Source organism: Mesoplodon densirostris, chromosome 8 (assembly GCF_025265405.1).
Source record: "Mesoplodon densirostris isolate mMesDen1 chromosome 8, mMesDen1 primary haplotype, whole genome shotgun sequence".
Taxonomy (NCBI): Eukaryota; Metazoa; Chordata; class Mammalia; order Artiodactyla; family Ziphiidae; genus Mesoplodon; species Mesoplodon densirostris.
This window is the reverse complement of record NC_082668.1, coordinates 7,313,977-7,325,298: the sequence shown is the minus strand read 5'-3', so window position 1 is coordinate 7,325,298 and position 11,322 is coordinate 7,313,977. Positions and strand designations below refer to the sequence as shown.

Genomic DNA, 11,322 nt, shown 5'->3' with positions numbered 1-11,322 from the left:
ACCTGAACACAGCAGGAAGGAAGTTTAGAGAGAAATTATGGCTCGGAAGTTGTGTGTATATGTCAATTCCAATCTCCCAGTTTACCCCTCCCCGCTTACCCCCTGGTAACCATAAGTTTGTTTTCCACACCTGTAACTCTATTTCTGTTTTGTAGATAAGTTCATTAGTACCCTTTTTTTAGATTCCACGTATAAGCGATATCATATGGTATTTGTCATTCTCTGTCCGAGTTACTTCTCTCAGTATGACAATCTCTAGGTCCATCCAGAAACGCTCTTGATTCTGGGTTGTAGTAGCAGATGAGGCATACGGTCTGTACCCATGCAGCTTCGAGGCCACTGTGATATTTTTGCTCTAATTTTTCAGAAGAGGAAACTGAGGTCCCAAGCAGTCAAGAAGTTGTTCTGCTCACCCAGCTGACCCTGGCAAAGCCAGAAGAGGAGCTGAGTCCTGCGTGGCTCCAGCGCCTCCTCTTCTGTGTCCCTGCACTTCCAGACTCACCCAGGCCCTGGGAATCCTATTTCCCTCTGTGCAGACATTTTGCTCGATGCATCCATTTAAGAGGTGAGCTTGACTCAGGCTGCATGTGGTTCATTCTGATTCAGCACGACTGTGTAGAGAACTAGACAGATTTCACGAGAAGCAGCACCCTAACCAGGCCAAGGCTGGGTCTGTACACCGATGTCGCCTTGGAGCATGCCGGCAGGTGAGTGGGTGGCAGAGGTCAGGGCCTCCCTTAGGTGTTTATAGGCACAAGCCCGACAGAGGAGACCTTGAGGTTCCAGGTGAGGCTGGAGGAATACGGGGGCTGCATTGTTCTAGAAGCTGGGTTCCCACAGCCTCTGCTCACATCCCCGACTTCCAGCCCAGGCCCCAGGATCCAACCTGGAATACACGCCTTGAGGTACAGCTTCTCACTTCTCAGAGTTGACCTGCCTGTTTCTTTGTGGGCATAAACAAGAGTTCTTCTGTACCAGGTAATTACGGAGTGATGGTGTGACATTTGGGGATGCCTCGGACGATGGCAATTTTAAAGAGTGTGCCAGCTCATGTCCCCTCAAACCCCTGATATGGCACCCACTCTGTTCTTGGGGTGTCCAGAGGACATGTCAGACGACGAATGTGGGGAGAAGGCTCAGCTCAGGAGAACTCCTAATTCTGCCCTCAAGTTATTGCTGGTCTGAACTTCCAGAAGGATGCTCAGTGGTCTTGTGCTGGCGTGGGTGTTGAGAGAGGTCCTCTCAGCTTGGGGTGGGAATCCCAGCTAGCTGGGCCCGAGCGGAGTTGTTGAACCCTCTGGAAATGGGGTTTTCTTGGGAAGAGGCTGCTTGCTCTGCTGGTGCTGTTGACAGACTAGATGCCCGCAGCTGCCTGCTCTTTGCAGAGAGGCATGATTTCGACGTGGTAGCCAACAGGCAAATGCTGTACCCCAAACTGACCCAAGGTCAAGGGTTTTCCTCTGGGAAGGCTGCAGTGTGCCTCTCTCCTGCTCCCCAGGTTTACTGGCTCGCATTGTTCTGGGCTCCCAGAACAGGGCAGGGACCAGGGCTTATCTGTTTATCTGTCTTCTGGTACACATGAGGAACTCAATACAGATTTGTAAACTGCCAAAGCATCTTCCTAAAGCGGGCGGGTGAATGCTGACAACAGAGCCCCTGGATCTGGACGGTGCCCATGAGGTTGTGCTCCCAGCAGGAGAGGGGCAAGCAGGGACCCTCCACTGCTTGCCTTTTTCTGAGGAAGCCTTTCAGCCCTCCGAGTCCTGGCTGTGGGTCTTGTGGCGTGTGGTCCCGGTGGTTACGGGCGCGGGTTCTGGAATCTGGCGGGTGCAGGCTCAGATCCACCCGTCTCCACCACCGACCCCAGGAAGTCATCCACTGCCTCCCTGACCCATTCCTCAGCTTCCCTGCTTCTGAGATGGCAGCGCTAAAGCCGGCCTCGTGGGCTGTGTGGAGATAAGGGAGCTTCCTTTTATAAGCTGCTTCACTCTGGACTCAGCACCCACAAGGCCACAAACCATGGCAGCTGCTGGTAGCCTCAGGCAGGACTGTCTGAAACCGCTGCTATTCAACTACTTTTGACCTACGAAATGGCAGTTTCTTTCTTTCTTTTTCATTCTTTTTTAAACATCTTTATTGGAGTATAATTGCTTTACAATGGAGTGTTAGTTTCTGCTTTATAACAAAGTGAATCAGCTATACATATACATACATCCCCATATCTCCTCCCTCTTGCATCTCCCTCCCATCCTCCCTATCCCACCCCTCTAGGTGGTCACAAAGCACTGAGCTGATCTCCCTGTGCTGCATGGCTGCTTCCCACCAGCTATCTATTTTACATTTGGTAATGAGAGGGTGGCATGTACTTATATATACTACGAAATGGCAGTTTCTTGTTCAACCCGACCCTGTCTTCTCTCCGACTGTTTTATGCTGGCGGGTGAGACCGGGCTGTGCTGAGGGCTCTCCCCTCCCCCAGGACTCGGGTCCCAGCTCAGCCCCCTCCCTGGAGATGGAGGGGCCAGCATGGCAACCCCTATAGCTCCCTTCTTGCCAGGTGGGGAGACACAACCCAGGGAGGTGGGTTTTTACCCAAAGATACACACCTGGTAGGAGTGGACCTAGGACCAGAATTCGAAGTTTTTGACTCCTAATTCAGTTCTCTTTCCACTAAGCCAGTCTGAGGCCGCTGCCAGTTTGGAGCCAGAGCCAGTGGGCCAGCTACTTACATGTGGTGTCAAAGCATCACTGGAAATGTAATGAGGTTCAGGAAGATGGCATTTTCCAGAACTCCTCTCGGAGGCAGTATTGCACGGGGTTAGAAGTGTTTTTTAGCTCCAGCTTGGACACTGAAGGGTTGGGTGAACTCAGTTCTCTCATCTGTACAATGGGATAATAATAGTGTCTACATCACGGGGGTGTCGTGGAGATTAAATGAATAAGTATTTGTAATTTGTATTGTAAATAATACAGTTGGTAAATACAATTTACAAAACATTTTAAAAAGTATTGTAGGGTATTTAAAGAATGTCCAGCACTTTGTAAGAGCCACTTAAGTGTTTGCTCTTATTATTATGAAGACATTTGGGGATTGGTGCTGCTGATGGGTGTGCGACTTTGGGCCAGCGCTGAGTTCCTGAGGATAGAGAACAGTCCTTAAACGGACACTGAGGGCCCCTTTTCCTTCCCCACCCCCCGCCCTATGCCGGCTTTGGCTCTAAATATACACATGACAAATACTTACACTAGCAGTCCATAGGGGCTCGGGTTAGCGTGTGTCCACAGCTTTCCTCCTCCATGCCAACATCTCTTCCACAGGGGCATCATTGTCGGCCTCACAGGTTTTACAGAGCAGGGCATTTGTGGGCATTTGTGAGGTCAAATAAGGCCATCCTTGACAGGTGCTCGGACAGGTCCCAGCCCTAGTGACCACTATTTGGTTTGGGGCAATAATAGTAACCCCACCCATCCCCATTAGAACACAAACTCCACAAGGCCAGGGATCTATGTTTATTCACAAAGCATCCCAAGTTCCTAGAACAATGCAATGCGCAAGGTAAGAACACGATACGTTTTTGCAATATGAATGAATAAATTTCTCCCCATCCTAAAGGAGATTAGAGTCTAAAAGAGGACTCCAGAAAACAGTCACAGACTCTGTGGAAATCAATTCAGCCTATTTTAAACTGGGACATTCTCAACTCCTCCCTAATTTGCCCTCCCAACCCTATTAATTTTACTGCTTCCCAGCTCTAAGGGCTGAGCTCCTCTTTCAGCGGTCACTGTCTCTGCTCCACCCAGGCTTTTACTTTATCTCACCTGGAAAATTGCAACAGACTCACCCTCCGTCCCTTTGTACCCTGAAGCCAAAAGAAAGACTTCCTCAAAAGCCGATCAAGTGAGATCACCACTCCCTTGCCTAAAGGAGTTTGAAATCTTCCCATTACCCCCAGGCTAAAGTCCAGCTCCAATGGTCAATAAACTCATGCACAGATGCCCACCATCATTAGACATCATTGCACCAAATGCCAATCAAAACCGCAGTCAGATACCACTTCACACCCACTGGCATGGCTATTATCAAAAAAGACACAATATAACCAGTGTTGATGAGGATGTGGAGGGATTAGAACCTTAATACATTGCTTGTAGGAATGTAAAATGGTGCAGCTGATGTGGAAACAGTCTGGTAGCTCCTCAAAAAGTTTAAAAAAAAAAAGTTAAATATAGAATTACCATATGACCCAGCATTTCTACTCCTAGGTAAATACCCAAGAGCTTAAACAAACCCTTGATCAATTTTCTAGAACTTCACTTTTCTCCCTGATTTTTATTTCTACTTTTAATATATCTTTCATAACAAAACGTCAACTTAGCCACTGCTATGTCTTCCAAGTCCTGTTTTCTTGGACTGCCCTTTGCAGGTCTAGATTTTATCATGAAGACTTAGTTCTTCCACCCGTGTTTAGGCAATCGCATATTTTTACATTGTCCAAACAATAGTATTCATAATGGATTAAGTAAAATACTGATAGATTACATTTCTTTCTCAAAAATGTTAAATTAAGTTTTAAATAGATAATATACGTACATGGTAGGGAAAATGCAAGCAGTTGGAAAGGGTGTACAGAGAAGCTGTGTGACTCTTAGGGCTCACCCTGCTTTCTACTTTCCCTCTCCAAGCTCGCGTTGGAGGTGGGGCTCCCCAGGAAGCAGGCTTTGACGCAGGTGGTTTGTAGGGGAGTCTCCTGGGGTCAGTGCTGTGCAAAGGAAGGGAGGGCAGTGGGAGAGGCAGAGGGAGAAGCTGGGCTGCGAGCCCCAGGGAAGCCTCAGCTGAGCCCACAGGGAACCCTGGAGCTGGGACCCTTCAGAGCACCTGAGTTAGGACAAGGGGACCGGGTCTTTATATTCTGGGCAGGCCAGTCTTCAGATACAGTGCTTTCTGGGGTATGACTAGGAGGAGGAAGTTCTTTTCAGCCCCCTGAAGGGGACCCAGGTGGCCCAGCACGGAGTCCACTGTCATGCACGTCACCCAGTTACCTCCAGCCCTTGCCACCCTTTTTGGCCAAATGCTTATTTTTCATTTTTATTTTCTCGTAGCTCTGGAGGATCCTCTGAGTCTGGGTGAGCCCTGTCACCCAGGGCCTCCCTGTTCCATTCCCATCGCCCTGTCCCTGCCTCAGGGGTGGAGCCCACATGTGGGACACAGCTGGACCTTAGCCTCGGGCAGCCTGGGAGGAGAACCTTAAGAATCAAGGTTTCCCCCCACTACCCCACACTACCCTTTTTTCTTTTTCTAAGACAAATTTCTAGGGCTCTGGAGTTATCAAAAGCTCCCATGTGTCATTTTCTGGCAGTTGGACAGCTGCAGAATGTCACTCGGCAAGCCCTCCTACCCAACCCGGGGCTCAGTGTTTGATTGATGGGTTTGCCAAAACCAGTTGCAGGTTATCACAAATCTGTTATAAGGAAGTTTGTCAACTTGTAAGAAAAATGCAACACAAAACATTCTTTTCCAAATACCTGCTCCTAACGTCTCAGGGACAGAGGTGCTGCCGGACTCAGTGGGAGGCATGTGAAGGTCGGTAAACAGGGGCTTGGAGTGCAATAAAGGGGGATGAACCCTGTGTGGGAGGAGGACAGGCCACCCAGCATCCATCAGCTTACCTGTGAGGTGAGCTCCACCTGCCCCGGAGGGCGGCTCTGGCCCCATCTCAGGACGTGACCGCAGGGGACTCATCTCCTCTTCCCGTGCCCTCCTTCAAGCCCCATGGCGTCCTGCCCCATCCTGCAGAGGGAGAGAGTGTTCCAGTTGGAAGCCCATGCCTACAGGATCCCCGCTCTGCTTTACCTGCCTCAGCAGAAGACCCTGCTGGCCTTTGCGGAAGAGCGGACAAGCAAGAAGGATGAGCACGCGAAGCTAATTGTCCTGCGCCAGGGGAAGCTACAATGCGTCTACCCACCAGGTCCGGGTAAGGCAGGAAGTGGCTGTGATTGCTCTGCCGGGGATACGGGGACCAGCTCATCCTTAGATGGCTGAGGTCTGGGGGACAGAGGGACCCAGGGAACCGTCAAGGATGGGACAGAGAAGGTATCCCCAGTTGATCGCCCGGATCTCACATGGGTTCACCCTGAACAAGTCCGGCTGGCCTGGCTGCATCTGTTTTATTACAAGTCAGTCAGGGAAACTGATTTTGGAAAGGTTTCCCTACATCCTTGAGAACCTGAGGGAGGACTAGTTCAGCGTCACATAACTGGGAGAGAGTTGATCCTTTGAGTAAAATTAACCTGGGGTGGGTTGTTGGGGTGATTGCTTGCGTCCTGAAGTTCCAGCATGTAGATCAAGTAATTCTGATGAAGACACTCAAAGCTGGCTTTTCACATATGAAGCGTTTAATATCATTATTATCTTTACTTTGTGGTCATTATGTCCTTGTAGTTGTTTAGAGCATGGGTTTGAAGCAGATGGACCTGGGTTCAAGTCCCGGTTCTACCAGGACTTACCAGGAGTACGGCCTTGGGCAGCTCATCTACCTTATCTAAGCCTCTCGCTCTATAGATGTAAGATGGAGATCGTAATACCTATCCCCCAGGAGTTAGAGGTTAGGGTTAGATGAGACTATGGACATTAGACTCTTGGCACGGTGTCTGTCCTGAGAAACACTCACTGGGGGATAGCTATTAATGAATAGGGATAGACAGCAGAGCTGCAGCATCTATGACATACGCCCGGGGACTGTGGAAACTCACTGTGAGTTCTAGCATCGAGGCGCTGCCCCCTCCTAGGCTACATTAATAGAGGATGGTGTAGAGAAGGTGGGAGGCGACTGTCATATTCTGTCACACACAGTAGTTATTACTAGGGCTTTACTTTTCAAGAATAGGAAGCTGGACTGAGCTGGTAGGTTGAAGGAGCCAGGATGGAGCTGTGAACGGCTGGTGCCTGAATCATCTTTGTACTTGAGGTCTAGTACATCATAGGTGTCCTGGATGTATGCTGGTGGGACTGGGTGGGGTTGGCTGTCTCGGAGGGAGTGAGGCGGAGCCCTGGGTCCCGCTCTGGGAGGTGTTGTGAGGGTGAATGAGCCCTGGACCAAGAGTTCTCCTCCATGACCCTTGATCCTAACCCCATGAGACACACTGCCCCCCAGAGTGCAGCCTATGTCACTGTCACTGGCCGTTCCCAAGCTGTGCTTCTCCTTCTCTCCTCACTTGCAGTGGCATGCACAGGAGGCGGTGGCCCAAGCCCAGATGGAGGGCCACCACTCCATGAACCCAAGCCCCCTGTACGACGAGAAGACGGGGACCGTTTTCCTCTTCTTCATTGCCGTCCCTGGGCAGGTGTCGGAGCACCACCAGCTCCACACCAGGGTCAACTTGACACGGCTGTGCCATGTCACCAGCACCGACCACGGGAGGTCCTGGAGCCCCGTCAGGGACCTCACGGGCTCCGTCATTGGCCCGGCCCACAAGGACTGGGCCACTTTTGCGGTGGGCCCGGGACACTGTCTGCAGCTGCACAACCTGACGCAGAGCCTGGTGGTGCCAGCCTACGCTTACTGCAACCGTCCCCCACTGCAGGCGCCTACCCCTTCCACCTTCTGCCTGGTCGGCCACGACCACGGGAACACGTGGGCGAGAGGGAAATTCGTGGCCCGGGACACCCTGGAATGCCAGGTGGCCCAAGTTGGGGATGCAAAATGGAGGGTTGTGTACCTGAACGCGAGAAGCCCCCTCCGAGCCAGGGTCCAGGTCCAGAGTACCAACGACGGGCTCGATGTCGGGGAGACCCAGCCAGTGCAGAAGCTCGTGGAGGCTCCCCACAGCTGCCAAGGGAGCATCCTTGGCTTCCCCAGCCCCTGTGCAGGATCAGAATCCCCAGACCGGTGGCTGCTCTACACGCACCGAGTGACCCACGGGGGAGAGCCAACCTGGGTGTGTACCTCAATTGACAGCCCCCCACGCCCTAGGCCTGGTCAGAGCCCACCCTGCTGGCCCCGGCCAGCTGCGCTTACTCAGACCTCCAGAGAATGGGCGCCGGCCCCAATGGGTCACCCCAGTTTGGGTGTCTGTACGAATCGGATGATTACAAGGAGATCGTCTTCGTCATGTTCACCCTGAAACAGGCCTTCCCAGCTGAATTTTTGCTGCAGTGAGCCTGCTGCGTACAGCCCAAGAGGGCTCTCCCCACTGAGAGGCTGGTGGTTTCCTTCCTCCCGGTGCCCTCTGGACCTGGGAGGCTGCCTCTCTGTTCCCTTTGTCGAAGGTGTGCAAGTGCGAGTCTGTCTCTGGGCTCCTTTCCACCTGCGCTGTCTCAGCTTTTCCAGAGGATTCTATTTGCAGCCCAGAAACTGAAGGAACCTGGCCTCCTGGAGCCCCTTAGTTCAGCCTACCTGCTCCCCCCAGCCCAGATTTTCTGCAGGTCTTGATAAATTATCTAGTCCAGCCCATTTCTTCTTAGCAAATGCTCATCACGTTCCTGGGCAAAGGCTGGGACAAAGCTGTAAATTAGCAAAGATATGTGCATATGTTTTTGTGTGTGTGCATATGTTTGTGTGCGTGTGTGTCTGTCTGTCCATGTCTCTGTGCGTGTCCTCAATGCTTTCGAGCAGGGAGCATGGGGAACAGCACTGCAGCAAGGTAAGACAGAGTCTAGGAAAAGTAAGCTGGCTTAGGTTGTTGTGTTAGTTTCCCAGGGCTGCTGTAACAAAGTACCACCCATTTAGTGGCTTAAAACCACAGAAATTTGCTCTCTCACAGTTCTGGAGGCTAGAAGTCCAAAATCAAGGTGATCAAAGGGCTGTGCTCCCTCCCAAGGCTCTAGGGGAGAGTGCTTCCTGGCCTCTTCCAGCTTCTGGTGGCCCCAGGCCTCCCTTGGCTTGTGGCTGCATCACTTTCATGTCTGCCTCCGTCTTCTCATGGTTTCTCTTCCTTCCTCCCTGCTTTCTCTTCTGTATCTTCTAAGGACACTTGTCATTGGATTTAGTGCCCACCTGGATAATCCAGGGTGATCTAGGATAATCCTTCACTTAATTACATCTGCAAAGACTCTTTTCCAAATAATGTCACATTCACAGGCTCTGGGGTTAGGGCATGCATATATCTTTGGGGGCCACCACTCTACCCACTACACTCATCATAAGTTATTCTTCTATAGGTGATGTGGCTAAAGGTAGGAACAAAATTCCAATGAATCAGGTAATTCAGAAGAATGGAGAGGGAGGGAGGGGTGGGCTGTTGGATGTGTGCCTGTGGCACAGAGCTGCTCTGGGGCACTCAGTCTTCGGGGTGACAAGTATGTCACCATGTGGAGGCTAAGAGGGGAGGGGGTTCTGTGTTGTATAGTCCTTGCTGTGGAGAAAGAGCGGGAGAAGGCTACTCCCAGGTTGTCCTGAGGTGACAACCCCCCTGAGAGAGGGCCCCTCCTGGGTGGAGGACGCTGACTCTTGTCTGACCTCCGGGGTCTTCAGGGGCCTTTGTCGCTTGTCCCTGTGGTAGAGTGGACTTGCGCTCCGCCCCCATCAGAGCTCCTCTAATCAGCTCTTTTATTAATGAGAGCAGTCTAATGGTTTGATGACGGGGGATCAATGACAACAGCTGTGGTTTCTTATGGCTGAGCCGTGTCTCCATGAGGCCAGGCAGTGGTTAGATGGATTGCTCGCAGTGTGGAGAGCTGGGGATGTGGCTTTAGTTCTGGGTGTGGTTCCCGCACTGGCCTCCTGGTTCTGCTTCTCTGGGTAGGATTTTAAGAAATCCAGCTGGGGCTTCCCTGGTGGCACAGTGGTTGAGAGTCCGCCTGCTGATGCAGGGGACGTGGGTTCGTGCCCCGGTCTGGGAGGATCCCGCATGCTGCAGAGCGGCTGGGCCCGTGAGCCATGGTGGCTGAGCCTGCGCGTCCGGAGCCTGTGCTCCGCAACGGGAGAGGCCACAGCAGTGAGAGGCCCGTGTACCGCAAAAAAAAAAAAAAAAAAAGAAATCCAGCTGTAAGGATGAGGAATTAGGGCCTGGCCATTGCTGGGATGGAAAGTTAGGCCTCTCTGTTTGGGGGATGCCATCCTGGTGGCTTCCAAACCCTACAAAAGGAGCTGCTAAGTGGGGGGCTGAGGCCAAATTAGGAGAGTGAGGAGAGGGCTTGCAAACCAGGGGCAGGGCACCCTCAAGAAGTTTAAGGGCGGCTCTTTTTCGTGGTGCCTCGGAGGCGGTCGGCCGCTTCAGAATGAAGCTGAACATCTCTTTCCCGGACACTGGCTGCCAGAAACTCATTGAAGTGGACGATGAACGAAAACTTCGTACCTTTTATGAGAAGCGTATGGCCACAGAAGTTGCTGCTGACGTTCTGGGTGAAGAATGGAAGGGCTATGTGGTCCGAATCAGTGGTGGGAACGACAAACAGGGTTTCCCCATGAAGCAGGGTGTCTTGACCCATGGCCGCGTCTGCCTGCTACTGAGTAAGGGACATTCCTGTTACAGACCAAGGAGGACTGGAGAAAGAGAGCGCAAATCTGTACGGGGTTGCATTGTGGATGCCAATCTGAGCGTTCTCAATTTGGTCATTGTAAAAAAAGGGGAGAAGGATATTCCTGGACTCACTGATACTACTGTGCCTCGTCGCCTGGGGCCCAAAAGAGCTAGCAGAATCCGCAAACTTTTCAATCTCTCTAAAGAAGATGATGTCCGCCAGTATGTTGTGAGAAAGCCCCTAAATAAAGAAGGTAAGAAACCTAGGACCAAAGCACCCAAGATTCAGCGTCTTGTTACCCCACGAGTTCTGCAACACAAACGTCAGCGAATTGCTCTGAAGAAACAGTGTACTAAGAAAAACAAGGAAGAGGCTGCAGAATATGCTAAACTTTTGGCCAAGAGAATGAAGGAGGCCAAAGAAAAACGCCAGGAACAGATTTTGCCAAGAGACGGAGGCTGTCCTCTCTGAGAGCTTCTACTTCTAAGTCTGAGTCCAGTCAAAAATGAGATGTTCTAAGAGTAACAAATAAATAAGATCAGACATCAAAAAAAAAAAAAAAGAAGTTTAAGGGCGGGGAGGCAGCCCTATGGTGTAGTATCCCAACTGGGACACTTTTGAGAGTGAAAGGATGATGCTATTAATAGTTATACCAAGACAATGGGCATTAACCAGGACTGTACCAGGCACACCAGAGGTTTAAGAGGGAAAGACCCACTAAAAATTGTGCCAGGGTTGACCTCTGTTGATTATCCTGGAAGAGTCAATCATCTGTTAAAGTCTTGAGATGAAGCAGGAATAAGATAAGGCATCTGGCTACTGCCAAGCAAAGCATCACTCTCTTAAACTCTCTCCTTTCACAG

The 11,322-nt window shown here is 51.2% G+C and overlaps 2 protein-coding genes across 2 annotated transcripts; both read left to right on the top strand.

Moving 5' to 3' along the window:
- The first annotated feature begins 5,770 nt into the window (after positions 1 to 5,770).
- On the top strand, positions 5,771 to 8,156 carry NEU2 (neuraminidase 2). The gene is given in 4 exon segments (XM_060107398.1): positions 5,771 to 5,935; positions 5,937 to 5,972; positions 7,219 to 7,918; positions 7,921 to 8,156. Coding segments are annotated over 4 exon segments (1,137 nt in total).
- Positions 8,157 to 10,194: 2,038 nt separating this feature from the next.
- Positions 10,195 to 11,014, top strand: LOC132495043 (small ribosomal subunit protein eS6-like). Its single transcript, XM_060106600.1, has one exon. The coding sequence runs from the start codon at positions 10,217 to 10,219 to the stop codon at positions 10,928 to 10,930; it is 714 nt and encodes a 237-aa protein (XP_059962583.1). The 5' UTR covers positions 10,195 to 10,216; the 3' UTR covers positions 10,931 to 11,014.
- Positions 11,015 to 11,322: the final 308 nt, after the last annotated feature.

Coding starts and splice junctions, on each gene's coding strand:
- LOC132495043 (XM_060106600.1), top strand. CDS start 10,217: ATGAAGCTGAACATCTCTTTCCCGGACACTGGCTGCCAGAAACTCATT.